At 40.4% G+C, this 16,388-nt stretch overlaps 1 protein-coding gene across 1 annotated transcript in view; it reads left to right on the forward strand.

Moving 5' to 3' along the window:
* POP1 (POP1 homolog, ribonuclease P/MRP subunit) overlaps positions 1-16,388 on the forward strand; it is a 36,288-nt gene that overhangs the window by 5,592 nt on the left and 14,308 nt on the right. Inside the window, exons 3-11 of the mRNA XM_059042459.2 lie at positions 1,480-1,647; positions 2,998-3,173; positions 4,400-4,648; positions 8,033-8,120; positions 8,943-9,130; positions 9,817-10,073; positions 10,196-10,289; positions 12,452-12,563; positions 13,093-13,212. Coding sequence (XP_058898442.1) covers positions 1,480-1,647; positions 2,998-3,173; positions 4,400-4,648; positions 8,033-8,120; positions 8,943-9,130; positions 9,817-10,073; positions 10,196-10,289; positions 12,452-12,563; positions 13,093-13,212 — 1,452 coding nt within the window. The remainder of the gene's footprint in view (positions 1-1,479; positions 1,648-2,997; positions 3,174-4,399; positions 4,649-8,032; positions 8,121-8,942; positions 9,131-9,816; positions 10,074-10,195; positions 10,290-12,451; positions 12,564-13,092; positions 13,213-16,388) is intronic.

Raw genomic sequence — 16,388 nt, forward strand, 5'->3', positions numbered from 1 at the left:
TAAACATGGTGCTCTCTACACATACTTCCATTTGCATCAGATTGCTTCTGTCAGCTCCTTTTGATATAGTCATAATCTAAATGATAAAGGAGTTGAGTTAAAAATAGATACAGTTGACCCTCATTATTTGCAAGTTTTGTATTTGCAAATTCACCTAGTTGCTAAATTTGTAACCCCAAACTTAATACTCGTGGCACTTGGATGGTCATTCACGGACATGCAAAGAGTGGGGAGAATTTTGAGTCACCTGACGTGGGTATTCCCAGTGGAGGTTGCCAGTGCCTTCCTGCTTCAGCTTCTTACAGAGATGCCCAGAGGAAGGAGACTGGTGGGACAGGGCATTGTAGTGCAAGAAGCTCCAGCTCTCACCGGGGTTTGAATTCCGATTGTGGGGCAGCCTCAGGCAGGTCACTTAACACTTCTGAACCTCATTTTCTCTTTGTAAAAGAAAGGAAATAGAAACTACTAGGATGAGTTGTTCTTAGGATTTAAGATCATAATCTCTGTGAGATGTATATATACGTACGTACATAGATACATACTTGTTTTCTCTAGGAGCAGTGGTTCAGTGTTCACTAGTTCAGTGTTGGCTGTGACTTTCTAGAACATAACTGCTGGGAATAATGAGAATTGGCTGTAGGTATTTTACAGCTGATATATTTTATCTGTACCTTAACGTTATTATTAACTGTCACGTCTATATTTCCTAAAAGAAATGCAGTGCATTCATCATATCTGCGTTTAACTTGTGTGCTGATTTTAGAACCTTGTAAAGTGATATGAAGGGGCTGGCAGTTCATCATGCAGCAATAGAAAATTGATTCAGATCCAACATTGATGCCCACTGTGCCAAGTGAGAAGCCATAGCACACATTATCTCATTTAAACCTCACAATGACAGACCTTGCAACATGTTTCATGATTATAGGGGCTTAATAATTATCACTGCCATGAAAATAAACAGGAAGGCTGTAAAATTCTCTACTGATCTTTCCCTGTATTCACAGAGATATTGTGTTAAAGTCAGAATGGTTTGAATGCCTAGACATTTGTGTAGAGACTCTGCTTTTATTTCTTTCTTAGCATAGTGGCTCTCAACTTGAGTGTGCCAGAGAATTATGATGAAAGACTGCATATGCAAAATCATGTGGATTATAGTATTTAAGGGAGCTTAGGTGTAAAAGCCGCATTGCACTATTTATATGGAGAAAATTTCCCTCGTATCTGTTATACCCAAGGTTCTTTCATGTGTCATACTGACATGATTAGCTACTGTGCTGCCTCCTAGCTATGTGACCTTGGGCAAGTCAACTCACCTCCCTGCCTGAGATCCCTCCTCCTTAAGGGGAGGACAGTAATAGCCACTTACAGGGTGGTTGCAGGATTAAAAACCTGATCAGTTTTCACCCCACACTCTAATCCTTATCTCTGATAAAAGTGACGTTTTTCTTTTTGTTTTCTTTTTTGAAAATGTACTAGAGCCTCATTCTGGAACTTCACGACAGCGGCAAACCAAAATGACCCACCATTCACTGGCTGAGTCTGATGTGAAGGAGCAGTCTTCCTCCAGGGTAACCTTTAAAAAAAAGGGAGGATGGAAAGCAGGTCCCGAGGGCACTTCTCAGGAGATTCCCAAGTATATAACCGGTAGGTATTTGTACAGAAGCCAAGTTTGACTGTACCGGGAGCTCTCTGTTTCTCCTGTAGCCAGATTTCTAATGCCTTCTCTCTGGCCCGGGCCTTGGCCCCGCCTCCCCGTCTCTCTCCTCCCCTCCGTCCACATGGGCTCATCTCTCACCTCCAGCCTGGACTCAGACCAGAGCCTCCCTGAGCCTGCTAGCTCTCCCTTCTTCAGGCTCCCTCCTCTCTCTTACTGTCTTCTTAGAGGTTCTGATCTGTGAACTGTTCCTTTGTCTTCAAGTCATCTTTGTCACCCCCTCCCCCCTTTTAAAAAAGTATAAAACGCCATCCACACTCCTCAGCACGGCATCTCCAAAGATAAAACCCAATTTAACACACTCTGAGGGCAACCAAGACCTGTAAGTACCTGTCTCCAGGCCCTTTCCAGTCTCATTTCCCAATACCCCCCTTCACTGTCACCCCTCACTACCTGATAACCTTGTATTCCTTGTACACACCTTAAGCGTGCCTTCTGGTGTTTCCTTATGCCTTCTTGGGGAATTCATTTAAATTTCTCCAGTGCTCTGTTTATTATTCAGAAAAAATAGTCTATTTTTCAATAAAGAAAACTAAAAATAGTTATGGTCACATATTTGTAAAAAAAACAGGACATATTAAGGAAGAAAACCCCTGGAGTCAAAATCATTTAAAATTTTGTTTTTTCTTTGTTTTCTTGTGGGATTATTACACTTAAGAATGGTTGTGATTATATTGCATGTAGCTTTCTGTTTTTTTAATTTTTTAAATTAATTTTTTTAAATTTATTTACTTATTTTTGCCTGCATTGGGACTTTGTTGCTGCATATGGGCTTTCTCTAGTTGCAGTGAGTGGGGGCTACTCTTTGTTACGGTGCACTGGCTTCTCATTGTGGTGGCTTCTCTTGTTGTGGAGCACGGGCTCTAGGCATGTGAGCTTCAGTAGTTGTGGAGCACAGGCTCAGTAGTTGTGGTGCATGGGCTTAGATGCTCCGCAGCATGTGGGATCTTCCCGGACCAGGGCTCGAACCCGTGTCCCCTGCATTGGCAGGCGGATTCTTAACCACTGTGCCAGCAGGGAAGCCCAGCTCTCTCTTTTAAAAAAACTCTTTTTTACCTTATTTTTTAACTAAATTTTTTCTGATTAGAAAAGTAAAACCGAATCCTTAGTTTCATAGTCATATAACAGAAATAACAACTATTGGTGTTAATCTATTAGGAGTTAGGGTAGTGGGTGAATTGTAAGCTCATGTGCTTCAAATCTGTTTTCCTTCTGAAGCCTACCAGGAAAAGTGTCAATTCAAGATGAGTTTTTAATGACGGTGGTGTTTTCTTCGGCAGCCTCTACTTTTGCTCAAGCTCGAGCTGCTGAAATCAGTGCCATGTTGAAAGCAGTGGCCCAGAAATCTTCTAATTCACTGGTTTTCCAGACGCTGCCACGGCACATGAGACGAAGAGCCATGAGTCACAATGTCAAACGCCTTCCTCGACGGTTACAGGAGATTGCCCAGAAAGAGGTATAAGTGTCCCTTAATGTAAATGTTTAGGTTAGTGGTTCTTAAAGGAAACTGAGAAGTATTAACTTAACAATTTATTAAAATGAAGACTAAAAACAACATGTTCATTTTGCATATTTTTTGGTTTAATCATTATCTTCCCCACCTCTACCTCCACTCCCTTCCAAAATTAGCAGGCCGTTGGATATTACAGCTACTTTTAAATACAGCATTTGGAACCTCTCTCTCTTTATGATGTTAAACAGTTAATGTTCCCCTGCCAGATTTAAAATGAAAATTTGACGTTCTTACCAGATAAGTAATTTTAGCTCTGCACTTTGGGGGTGTGACCAGTTGAGAGTTGGAAGGTTAAAAAAGGCAGCATCAATGCCTAGTATTTGCCTTTTGTCTTTTTTTAATGTTGAAAACTTGAACTTGGATTTAATTTTTTGTTCAAGTCCAGTTGTTTTTGGCTTTACCAAAATTCTTGGCTTGGACATTCTTTGATTGTCTAACCACCCTATGTCTTTACTAATTGATTCAAAATTTATCAAGTGCCTTCTGTGTACTGGTATTTATGCTGGTGGTGGGGTTAGGGTCCATTAAGGTAAAGTCCTTATTCTTAAGGGGCCCACGAACTAATGGAAAAGAGTTTTTCCCACAGAAGTTTAGCTTAGCTATGGAAGAAGTAAAGAATGAAAACTAAACAGAAATTTTTTTCTCTCTAGATTTAATGTGAGGTCTGTTTCCTAGTGATAGCATTTAGCATTTGTCTGTCAGTACCTAAGTGATATGAAATGTGAAGGTTTTCCCTACTTTTATATCTTTGGTCCTAAGTTTTGGGTTTAGTTATATTCTTAGATGTTAAAAAACAATTAAAAAAATCAACACAAAGCTAGCATTTGATTTATTCTTTCTTGCTTTCTAATATTAATAGCCACAAATAAGTTTGAGTTATTTTGTTGAACATTGTATAAATATTGTAATCTTCCCAGGCCCCAAAGCTTGCCCAGTTAGTAAGTGATAGAACTGTGTTTCCTTTCTACGTTTGCCTTTTTCTAAAATCTTCACTTTCTGTTGCCTCCTCTACTTTCGTCGGAGAAATCACCAAGTTAAAAAATTAAGCAAACTAATGGAGTCTGTAAGGTACTCCACTTCACCTAAAATTAGCTGTTTGAATTCCTGACATTTAACTTTGTTTTGAGATGGTTACAAACTAGGATCTGCCTGTCTTCTTGAAACTATAGGCAGAGAAAGCAGTTCATCAGAAAAAAGAACACTCAAAAAATAAGTGCCATAAAGCTCGACGATGTCACATAAACCGGATGCTAGAATTTAACCGGAGACAAAAGAAGAACAAATGGCTAGAAACTCACATCTGGCACGCCAAGCGGTTTCACATGGTCAAGAGGTGGGGCTACTGCCTGGGGGAGAGGCCGACAGTCAAGAGCCACAGAGCCTGCTATCGAGCCATGACGAGCCGCTGCCTCCTTCAGGTATGCTTTTCTGATGGCTTTCCCCTTTATTTTCGTTTAGACCCTTCCTGATTTAGACTTTTAGACTAGTTCATGGTATGCCAAAGCCCTATCTAAGATTATTCATTTTAAAAACAATTACTGGGCAAGAGGCGTTTTGCCAGATGCTGGAGATGAAGCAGCTTAAAGTTACTGGGGCACACTGACATTAATCAAATAATTAGCCAAATATACATTTGTAAGGGAATACTATACAATACCGTGGCCATTCGTAACAGGAATAAGAGTGCTTCCCCATGGAAGTGATGCTTGTGCTGAGCTCGAAGGGTTAAGGAAATAGCAGAGTGGGTGAAGGCAGAGGCAGCCAGATAGGAGGGAAGGATTGAAATAAATTCACTGTGACAAAGATGAAGAGAGTGAGAGCAGGGCTAACGTAGGGCGAGATTAGTTCTGCAGAATAAGTAGGGTCTTGGTCATGCTCGGGATTCATTCAGCAGTCATTCACCACCATGGATATTTGAGAACCATCTATGCTGGGAAGTTTGTTTTAAACTCTTTAAGAGGACAGTTGGTTTTAGAGCTGCATAATCGTATTTATTTGGCTGTCCTATCTTCTCCTGCGCCTCCCCCCACCCCACCCCATCCCCGGTCAGTTGCTAATTCAGTAGCTTTCTCTGTCTTCCAGTACATGTTCAGAAATTTGTTCTTTGCAGAGGGCCTATCTTTCCATGGCAGGATGGCCTTGGCCAACTTTTGAAAGCCATTAGTATTAGCATCCTCTGCTACCTCTTGAGAGCAATGTAGCAGAATAATCAATTCAAGAACCTTAAAAAAAATTGTGGTAAATTAGACATAACAACAGATTTGTCATTTTAACCATTTTTACGTATACAGTTCTGTGGCATTAAGTATATTCACATTGTTGTGTAACTGTCATCACCGTCCATGTCTAGAGCTTTTTCATCTCCGAGACCAAAGCTCTGCATCCATTAAACACTGACTCCCCATTCTTTTCTCCACCAGTCGCTGTCAACCACCATTCTACTTTTCATCTTTATGAATTTGACTACTCTAGGTACCTCGTATAAGCAGACTCATACAGTAAGCCAGCTCCTTTTGAGACTGGCTTATTTCACTTAGCATGATGTCTTCAAGATTAATCCATGTTGTATCATTCGTCAGTTTCCCTCATTTTTTTTTAAAAAAAATTTTATTTATTTATTTATTTATTTTTGGCTGCATTGGGTCTTCCCTTGCTACACACGGGCTTTCTCTAGTTGCGGTGAGCGGGGGCCACTCTTTGTTGCGGTGCGCAGGCTTCTCATTGTGGTGGCTTCTCTTGTGGTGGAGCATGGGCTCTAGGCGTTCGGGCTTCAGTAGTTGTGGCACGCGGGCTCAGTAGTTGTGGCTCGCAGGCTCCAGAGCACAGGCTCAGTAGTTGTGGCATATGGGCTTAGTTGCTCTGCGGCACGTGGAATCTTCCCGGACCAGGGCTCGAACCCGTGTCCCCTGCACTGGCAGTTGGATTCTTAACCACTGCACTACCAGGGAAGTCCTCCCTCATTTTTAAGGCAGAATAATATTTAATTGTATGTATATACCACATTTTGTTTATTCATTCATCTGTCAATGGGCACTTGAGCTGCTTCTACCGTTTGGCTATTGTGAGTAATGCTGCTATGAACATGGGTGTACAAATATCTCTTCAGTTCCTTGCTTTCAGTTCTTTTGGGTACATACCCAGGACAGGAATTGCTGGATTATGTGGTAGTTCTATGTCTAATTTTTCTGAGGAACCATAGTACGTCTTTCCATAGAGGCTGCACTATTTTACATTCCCATCAGCAGTGCACAAGGGCTTCAGTTTCTGCATGTCCTACCATCACTTGCTGTTTTCTGTTTTCTTGATAATTGCCATCCTAATGGGTGTAAAGTAAATACAAGAACCTTTTAAGAGTCTTTGATTTGAAGACTCAGCAGCAGAAATCATGGATTATAGTCAAATTCTTCCTTTTGACTGTTGAGGAGCCTGGGATCCAGAGAGACGAAGTGACTTGCCTAGAGCTGCACAGCTTGTTGGTGGCCCACGTAGCAAGATAGGCCCTCCCCAGTGCTACGTTGGGAGCTGATTCCCCTGGCCTCTGCTTTTTACACTGTACTCTGTCATCTCTCAAATTTTAAGGCAGACGTATAGTTACTTCTCATTTTGGACAGAATTTTTGCTGAGGTTATCAGGTATTTTCTTTACATTTGATTAGTCCTAAGTAATAAAAATAATAGCTAGTAATAACACATATTTTTGAGTACTTACTTTATGTCTGTTTTAGTACTCTGCATGTGTTTATTCACGTAATCCTTACAACAACAGTATGGGGTAAGTTTTACCATTATTTCCATTTTGCAAATGAGAAAACGGAGACGTTGGGCAGTTTATCCCCGGCCATACAACTAACAAGTGGTGAAGCTGGGATTTGAGCCCAGGCAGTCTGGTTCCAGAGTTCCATGCTCTTAACCATCATTCGCTGCTGTCACCCAGTTGTACACACTCTGGTGGGGTTCGTCTGCCACTGACAGCTGAGAGTGGATCGCTGTTGCTGGGAAGATTTCTGTGTGTGGGTGATAGCACTGATTAGTGTGAGTTTGTCATTTTAGTTTCAGTTGCTGCGTGTACTGAAATTGCTTAAAGGAGCTGTGGCGAAGGGGTTGGTTCGGGGGTCAGTGAGCCTGACTTGAACGCCAGCTTCTCCACTTACTGATGATATGGCTCTGTTCAAGTAACAGTCTCTGTCTCAGTGTCCTCATCTGTCAAATAAGATTACAATAATAGTACCTGGTTCATCAGGTCTTGGGAAGGTTCAATGGCAGTCCATGTAAGGAGCTAGCCCAGTGCTGGCACTCAGTAACCTTTCAGTATCCGTTAACCATTATTAGGGTTCTTTAATGTAATTGATTTTATTAGCGCAGTCTGAGCTCTCTTCATCTTATTTAAATTGGTGCCGCCTTACTCTGATTGCTCTCAGTTTTCCTGGTACATTGTGTAGTCAAATTTGGATATCATGGTCAAGACTGAGCAGTGGAGAAATATGGGATGAACTGCCACGTGTGTCTTTAGGCTCAGTGTTTAGTAATCCTGAGGTCCTGAGTTAGGTAACCAAAGTGAGCAACCTTAACATACTATTGCTGAATTTATTACTGTCTTGCTTATTCTACTCTGATTTTTTTTACTTTAGGTAGGTTTTGGGGTGGGATAATCCGTTACTTAGAGGCAGTAGTTTTTACACCCTACTTTGAGCTTCTCTGTGGATATGGGATAAAACACATATTTTCTTTCCAAAAAGTAGGGCACTGCCACTTACATTTTCAATGGAAATTCAAGTTTTTGATTGTATCTCCCTCTTTTTGCAGGATTTATCCTACTACTGTTGTTTGGAGTTGAAGGGCAAAGAGGAAGAAATACTGAAGGCACTTTCTCCAATGTGTAGCATAGACACAGGTAAACTTGTTTCAGAGCTGAGTCCCGTTTTATTTTATTCTATTTTTTATAAATTTATTTATTTTTATTTATTTTATTTTTGGCCACGTTGGGTCTTCGTTGCTGCACGTGGGCTTTCTCTGGTTGCGGCAAGCGGGGGCTACTCTGCCTTGCGGTGCGCGGGCTTCTCATTGCGGTGGCTTCTCTTGTTGCGGAGCACAGGCTCTAGGTTCGTGGGCTTCAGTAGTTGTGAAACGTGGGCTCACTAGTTGGGGCTCGCGGGCTCTAGAGCACAGGCTCAGTATTTGTGGCGTATGGGCTTAGTTGCTCCGTGGCATGTGGGATCTTCCCGGACCAGGGCTCGAAGCCGTGTCCCCTGCATTGGCAGGCGGATTCTTAACCACTGTGCCACCAGGGAAGCCCAGAGTCCTATTTTAGTCTTTATATATGTATTCATTTCATGACCAAGTGTCTGCTGTAAGCATTTTGGAATTTAAACATGCTTTACTGAGACAGTTCTTGTTACCAATGACTATGTTCATATAAGGAAAGCTTGGGGTGGCTTTTAAAGCATTTCAAATATTTTTGAGTGTAAAGTGAGAGAACCATTATTCTGGTGGAGTGAATTTAGGCAGGAGGAAACTCAAAACTCATTAAATCATTTACTCAAATATTTATTGAGAACTTCTTGGGTGGTTTTGATCACTTCTTGATCTAAGCAGTGATCAAAACCACCACCTCATCCATCATGGAGATAGACAATAAATAACAGCATGGCTATCAGGAACTAATACTGCAGTCGCAGCGCTTGAAATCTTAGAATTTTGTTTTTGTTTATGTCAGGATTGACTTTTGCAGCAGTTCACTGTTTGTCTGGAAAGCGCCAAGGTAGTCTCATGCTTTACCGGGCAAATAAATATCCTAGAGAAATGCTGGGTCCTGTGACATTTATTTGGAAGGCTGAGAGGACCCCTGGTGACACTTCTGAGAACAGGCAGTTGTGGATCTGGCTTCATCCAAGTCTTAAACAGGTATAATCCTTGACAGTATTTCCTCATCACTCTGTTACTGTATTCTTGATTACTGTTGGAAATCAGTGCTATAGAAATTTGAATAGTCTAAAAGTTTGATTGATATTGGTATTTGAATATAGGGAGGATAGTTGTGTGAATATTAAGTGGAGCAAATCTTGACCTGACTTTTAGTAAGCCCTAAGTAGAAGGAGAGACGAACACCAATCTTATTATGCAAAGGGCTTGAAATGGTGCACTGGGACTAATGCTTCCATCAGCCTGAATTGGTTCATTGGTATTCAGGTGCTTGTGAGAGCCTGTTTGATGATGAGAATCCGTTTTGAGTAATTCTGATGATTTTTTAATACTGCATTTAGCTTAGCTTTCCTTTTTTAGCATACTCACTGCGTTTATACAGTAGACTGTAAATTTTCTCCAAATTCCTCTTTAAACTAGTTTAAAAAAAAACTGGTCAGAGTATTCATGTTGTTTTCATTAATCTCTGACATTTTGGAGTTCTTTTTTTGTTCTAAGTGCAGAGGACTCAAAAAACCTTTTTGATGATGATAAATTTAGTTTAATTTGTGAAGAATAAAAATGTACATTTTTAAAGGTAGAAAAAATAACATAAACTAAATCAACGTAAATTCGAAACGTATTTAAATTCCAGAGTTTAAAAGTAAAATGTTTAAACATATGCTTAGGATATCTTAGAGGAAATAAAAGCAGTGTGCCAGTGTATGGAACCCACCAAGTCGACCGTCTGTCTCCCTGATCCCCTTCTGACACCATCCCAAGAAAAAAGCCAAAGTGACCTGCCCAGAGAGAAAATTGGCAAGAAAAGAAAATGGAAAGATGATGAGGAAAATGCTAAACCAATTAAAAAAGTCATCGGTGATGGAACTAGAGACCCACTTCAGCCGTATTCCTGGATCTCTCCAACCACAGGCATCGTAATCAGGTATGGGATGAATTTGCTCTGAACCTACTGACCGTTTTCAGTGAAGGTGTGCTGTTTTTGTTGGTGAAACAGACATCATATATGATGGAAGTTTCCATTTTAAGACCTTTTCTTTCTTTCAGTGATTTGACGATGGAGATGAACAGATTCCGGCTGATTGGTCCACTTTCCCACTCCATCCTAATTGAAGCACTCAAAGCTGCTTCTGTCCACACTGTGAGAGCAAACATGCTTGTAACGTTTTATTCTGGTCACTTCCTTCTTAGCAAATTTGTGAAACCTAACGTAACTTGGTAACATTTTGGGCCATGGCTTCTAAATGTTTGTTTCCCTACTTAACGCTTATTATCAAAGACTTTTATCTTTCACTTTTCCTAGAAGAGCAAATCTAAGTGAATGTAATAAGTAAACTGACTTGTTCTTATTTAAATGCAGACTGCTCCTGCAGCTTCTGAGTCTTGTAGAAGGTTCTTAACTTCTCCATAGGCAGCTAACAGGGAGCCCCTAAAATCCTGGAAAGTATATGCTGTTTTTTTTTTGTTTGTTTGTACTTGTGTGATGCATATTTTTCTGGGGCTAGTTGTAAGGGTGATATCTAACAGGTTGAGAACAGTGTGTTGAGTGCATCTCTGCCCAATAGAACGTTCTGCGATGGTGATGTTCCCTTTTGCCGTCCATTACGGATCCCATCAGCCACATGTAGCTACCGAGTTGCTAGCGTGACTGAGGAAGTGAATTGGTTCCTTTATTTAATTTTAATTAACTAACAGTTAAATTCAAACTGTTCTCTGTGGCTAGTGGCTGCCATGTTGACAGTGCAGGTCTGGAGAGTAGAGACTAGATTAGGAATCAGACACTTTGGGTTCAGATTTGGTTTGTTTTTCTGTATTTGTGCAATTAACCTCTCAATGCCTGTGCCTCTCGCAGATTGGACACGTGGAATATGGTGATAGATCTGAACAGAGTTTGAGCCGTTAGAAGACAGATACTTCAAAAAACAAAGACGACTTTTCTCTCCCTCTTCTCTGTTTCCACAGTAGTCTCAACCACTGTTGTCTCTTTCCTGGATCCTGAAGCAGCTTCTTAACTTTCCTTCATTGCTCTCGCTTTTCACTCTATTCTCCACGCAGGAGGCAAAGTGATATTTTGACAATTTATTCACATGGTGCTACTTCCTCATTAAAAGCTTTTGGATAGCTTCTCATTGTATTTGAGTTAAGTTCCAAAGCCCTTAATTTGACTGGTAATCTTATACCTTCATGTCTGTCTGGCCTCATCTCTCCTCGCCTTTGGCACTTCAGCCACCCTCGCCTTCTTCCAGGTTCTAGAATATGTCAGATCTCACCTCCCTTAGAGCCTGTCTGAATGTCCCACCTCTGTCGCTCTTCTCGGCTAAGCCTTCCTCATTCTTTAAGTTTCAGCATCTATATCATTTTCCTCTAGAATCCTTTTCTGATCCCCTAAGTTAAATTATATCCTTCCTGTTGTTTTCATCCCATCTTGCACATTTTCTCTATTTACGTCTAGATTTGTTTGCATATTTGTTCGATGTTCGTGTCTCATTAGAGTCTGAGCTTCGTGATGGCGAGGACGGGGCAGTCCCATTCTTTACTCTGTCCCCTGGGCTTAGCACAGTGCCTTGTGCTAGCTCACAAGTTGCAGAGGGAGGATTTGAACCTAGGAAGTTTGGTTCCAGGGCCTGTACTTTGAACCACTAGTTTGTGCCACCTGAGTTTGTGTGAGGCAAAGGGCGCGCATGTATTACAGGTTAGAATCTGTAGGGGCACATCCTCCTTCAGTGAACTTTTTGGTATGAATCATGGCTGTAGGTTCTCTTCCTGGGCATGCTTACGGTACTTGAAGTGCTATTTGAAACCTTTCCTCATTCCTACTTCTGTTCAGAAAAAAGGCAAGTAAAATACTTGTGTAACTTTCTTGAACTTTCTAGAAATACTATAGTAGTAATAAATCCTTTTGCTGAAGATTTCTTCAAAAGGTATTGGTTTGGTTTTTCTTTGGTGAGGAAAATTTTAGTGCTTCATTCTGTGGTGATGAAGTTGGTAGAGTGGGAGAAGAGCAAAGGAGCCAGGGCATCTCTTGTTGGCACAGGTGTGCCGTAAATTAGGTAGGTGGTCTCTCCGAAAACCACGACTGTTTTTCTTAGTTTGTGAAATCTTGAGAGAAGTATAGTCCTGTGTCCTTGTCTGTAATTAGAAGAATCATTAGTCTGATGTGACAGTTTCCCTGGTTCCCCTCATAAAAGATTCATTCCCACAAACAGGGAAAAAAAGGATGGGGGCCAATAGCACAACCATTTTAACCAAATTATTAAGTCTGATCCATTATTTGTCTGGTGAACAGGAGTTGTTGTTTTCCAGGAGGGAGAGGACACAGAGAAGACACCTCACTGTTGGTGGATTGAAACCTGCAGGAATCCTGATAGCGTTTCCCTTCATCACAGACAGGAAACCATTTTTGAATTGCTGGGAGGTATAACAGGGGGGATACTGGGTTGTACTGGGGAAGAAGGGAAGAGTGGGAAATGGGTTAAAAGAGCATCTTGCAGTTGAGCTACCTAAATGTAGTGTGCTTTTTAACTTGTAACTCTTTGTTAAAATACAGCAAGAAAGCACAAATGAGGTGTTCGTATTCTACATAATTGGCATTCCATTGCTATAGATAAATGCATGTACCAGCTACTAAACTAAAATCTTACTTACGTTCACATGATTGCATTTGTGTGTGAAGCTCCTGTAGTTATTGATAGGAGCATACACGTTCATGTCGTAAAATAACCCGTTATGTTAATTTAATGTTTTTTGTAAGAAACTTCACTCTTTATGAACGTTAATTTATTCTCTGAAAGTATCTTTGGGGAAACAAATGGGAATATGTGTCTTTACATAATTAGCCCAAGATGAAAGTTTCATTAGAAAAATTTGAAAATAAAAGCAAATATCTATGTATTCGTGAATAACTTTCTGTTTGCTTTTTGTTTTGTTTTGTTTTTTTGCTAAAGGAATAACATCACCAGCAGAAATTCCGGCAGGTACTATTCTGGGACTGACAGTTGGTGATCCACGAATAAATTTGCCTCAAAAGAGGTCCAAAGTTTTGCCCAATCCAGAAAAATGCCAAGGTAAAGTTCTTGAGACAGCCTGGTTTTCCTTACTATTTAGAGCAGTCCATCCCATTAGAAGAGTTCTGTGTGTGACACTGCTGCAGTAACTTTATCTGTAGAAGAATTACGGCAGTCTTCACCTGCCTACCTTTCAAGGTGATTACGAGCAAAGGAGATGGTGTATGAGGAAGTATCTTTTAGCTGTAAACGTGTACCCTGATCCTTATGTTCATTTTTTTCCCTGAGTTCTCTATTTTTAGTATCTAGTAAAACCTGTCTCTGCAAACTTGGTTCTCTGAAAATGCCTGGCTTTTCAGAATTTTAATTGTGAGGAAGGGATCTGCACCCGCAGCTGGTCTTGTGCTCTTTGGAAGCCTCTGTCTGACCATACAGATGATCCAGGTTCGAATCCTGGCAAGGCCATCCCAGGTGCTGAAGGGTAAGATGTCTTGGTTTAGACTCAGTAGAGTGGCCTACAGGAGTACTTTGGGGTGACACGGTGGGGGATGGGTAGGGGCTGGCTAAAATTTTAGTCTAAAATTGCGATTTGCAGCAATTGTGATAATGTCTCGTATTTACTGTTATTTAAATACGGTTAATTGGAAGAATAATTAAAATCAGCTTATGAATTTTTGGAGAAAGGATACAGGTGTGTGTAGAAACAACTTCAGAATTTTTTTTTTTTTTTAACCTTCACATGTAGTTAGATAGCTTATTAAAGGGACGATAAAGTACTCTGCCAGAACCTTACATGAAAGGTGGATTGGATGAGGGAGGAGTTTAAGATATATAGGTAAGTTAGTTAATTACGGAGCCTAACACTTTAATCAATTCACTGTTGCCTCTTTTCTTTTTTAATAGCAATATGGTCTGGAACAACCATAAAAGTTAACAGCGTCTACTACACCAATAAATGTTTACTGTCGTATTCATCTCAAAACTGTAGTTAAACTCTACTTAGTTTCTCTTGCTCCCTCAAATCCTTTTTTGGAATAAGGCAGTATTAAATTCTTCCTAAGGCTTTTGTCTTAATATAAATCAGTTCAAGGAAAATTAAAGTCTATCTTGAAAAACATGATTTAATTTCTACTATTAAAGCTTACCATCTTATGTCATTGTGTTTTTTAATAATCAAAGTATAATTGATTTACAATATTATATTAGTTTCAAGTGTGTAACATAGTGGTTCAATATTTTTATACATTACCAAATGATCACTAAGATAAGTCTAGCTACCATCTGTCATCATACAAAGTTATTTCAGTATCACTGGCCATATTCCCCATGCTGTACATTACATCCCCATGACTTAAACTTATTTTATAACTGGAAGTTTGTATCTCTTACTCTCCCTCATCTATTTCGCTCATCCCCCCCCCACGTCTCCCCTCTCACAACCTCCACTTTGCTGTCTGTATCTAGGACTCTGTTTCTGTTTTGTTATGTTTGTTCATTTGTTTTGTTTTTCAGATTCCACATATTAGTGATATCATGTGCTGTTTGTCTTTCTCGGAGTTATTTCACTTAGTGTAATATCCTCCAAGTCCATCCATGTTGTTGGAAATGGCAAAATGTCATTCTTTTTACGTCTGAGTAGTATTCCATTGTATATATGCTACATATTCTTTATCCATTCATCTGTTGATGGACACTTCCATACCTCGGCTGTTATAAATAATGTTGCAGTGAACATAGGGGGTGCATGTATCTTTCCGAATTCGTGTTTTCATTTTCTTTGGAAATATACCCAGAAGTGGAATTGCTGGATTGTATGGTAGTTCTATTTTTAGTTTTTTGAGGAACCTCTATTCTGTTTTCCATAGTGGCTGTACCAGTTTACATTCCCACCAACAGTGTATGAGGGTTCCCTTTTCTCCACACCCTCGCCAGATCTGTGTCCCCAGGAGGACTCCCAATTGCCTTCTGCCTCTCTGGGAAACTCTCTAAGATCAGCAAATGGCTCTTTTCAAATTACTGCCTCTGTGCTGGGACTTGGAACATGTAGATTTTACGTGTACCCTTTAAGAGTGGAGTCTGTGTTTCCTGTAGCCCTCCAGCTCTCCTGTTCTCAAGCCCAGCTGGCCTTCAAAGCCAGACGTTCTACGGGCTCATCCTCTCTATGCAGGTACCCGCTAGGCTGGGGTACCTGATGTGGAGCTTGGTCCCCCTGCTCCCTTGGGGAAACTCTGCAATTATGATTCTCCTCCTGTTTGTGGGTCGCCTACCCTGGGGTGTGTGTCTTGTCTCTACCATGTCTCCACCTCTCCTATCTGGTTCCTTCTTTATTATCTTTAGTCGTGGAGAGCCTGTTCTGCTAGTCTTCAAGACGTTCTCATAGACAGTTGCTCTGTAAACAGTTGTAATTTTGGTGTGCCCACGTGAGGAGGTATGTTCAGGGTCTTACTTCACCATTGTGGCCACCAGTCTTATTGTTGTATTTTATTAAAACCTGTTTTAAGTAATTTCTTTGAAGAAGTATTGGCATGTGAGCTATATAAAAAAGTAAACATTTTTAAGGAGTTAGTATTACACAAATATTATTAACAAATGTAACATACCATCTGGGATGACAATTCAAAACTAATTTTAGAAATATACTTTGATGAGCTGGGTCAATTAATAAAAGATTAATCCTTAGAAGAATCTTAAGGTCATGATGGTCTTAATTCACTGACATAACTTCCAGTCTGTCTTTCCATATCTGAAGTCATTCTTTGTTTTGAAGGTCATGATGGTCTTAATTCTCTTGACATAACTTCCAGTCTGTCTTTCCATATCTGAAGTCATTCTTTGTTTTGACTTGGACAAAACAGATCAATTCTGGTGCTACTTAAACCGTAGGAAGGGTTTGCCTGACTTGCATAACATAAACAATTTATCTTCTTATGTGTGCTGGGAATTATAGAGAGCTTGGAAAAGAGAAGATACAACAATGTGATACTGTGAAGTAATAAATACATGTTTTGGTGTTTGTCCATGGTTCCTGGCACCTTGCTTCTAAAACTCTTGTAATTTCCTAAGTGACAAGAGCCTTAAAGGCTAAAAGGAGAGCCTTTTCTTATTCCTAACAAGCCCCTTTCAACCACACCTGAGTTTATGTTAATGAGGTGTCTTTTGGTAAAGCCCCTAAGGTTGGGGGCTGGTTGCCAGGGGAACCAACCAAAATGTTGGAACTTTCAGGCCCTACCCCTTCT

This window comes from Kogia breviceps, chromosome 17, assembly GCF_026419965.1.
Source record: "Kogia breviceps isolate mKogBre1 chromosome 17, mKogBre1 haplotype 1, whole genome shotgun sequence".
Classification (NCBI taxonomy): Eukaryota; Metazoa; Chordata; class Mammalia; order Artiodactyla; family Physeteridae; genus Kogia; species Kogia breviceps.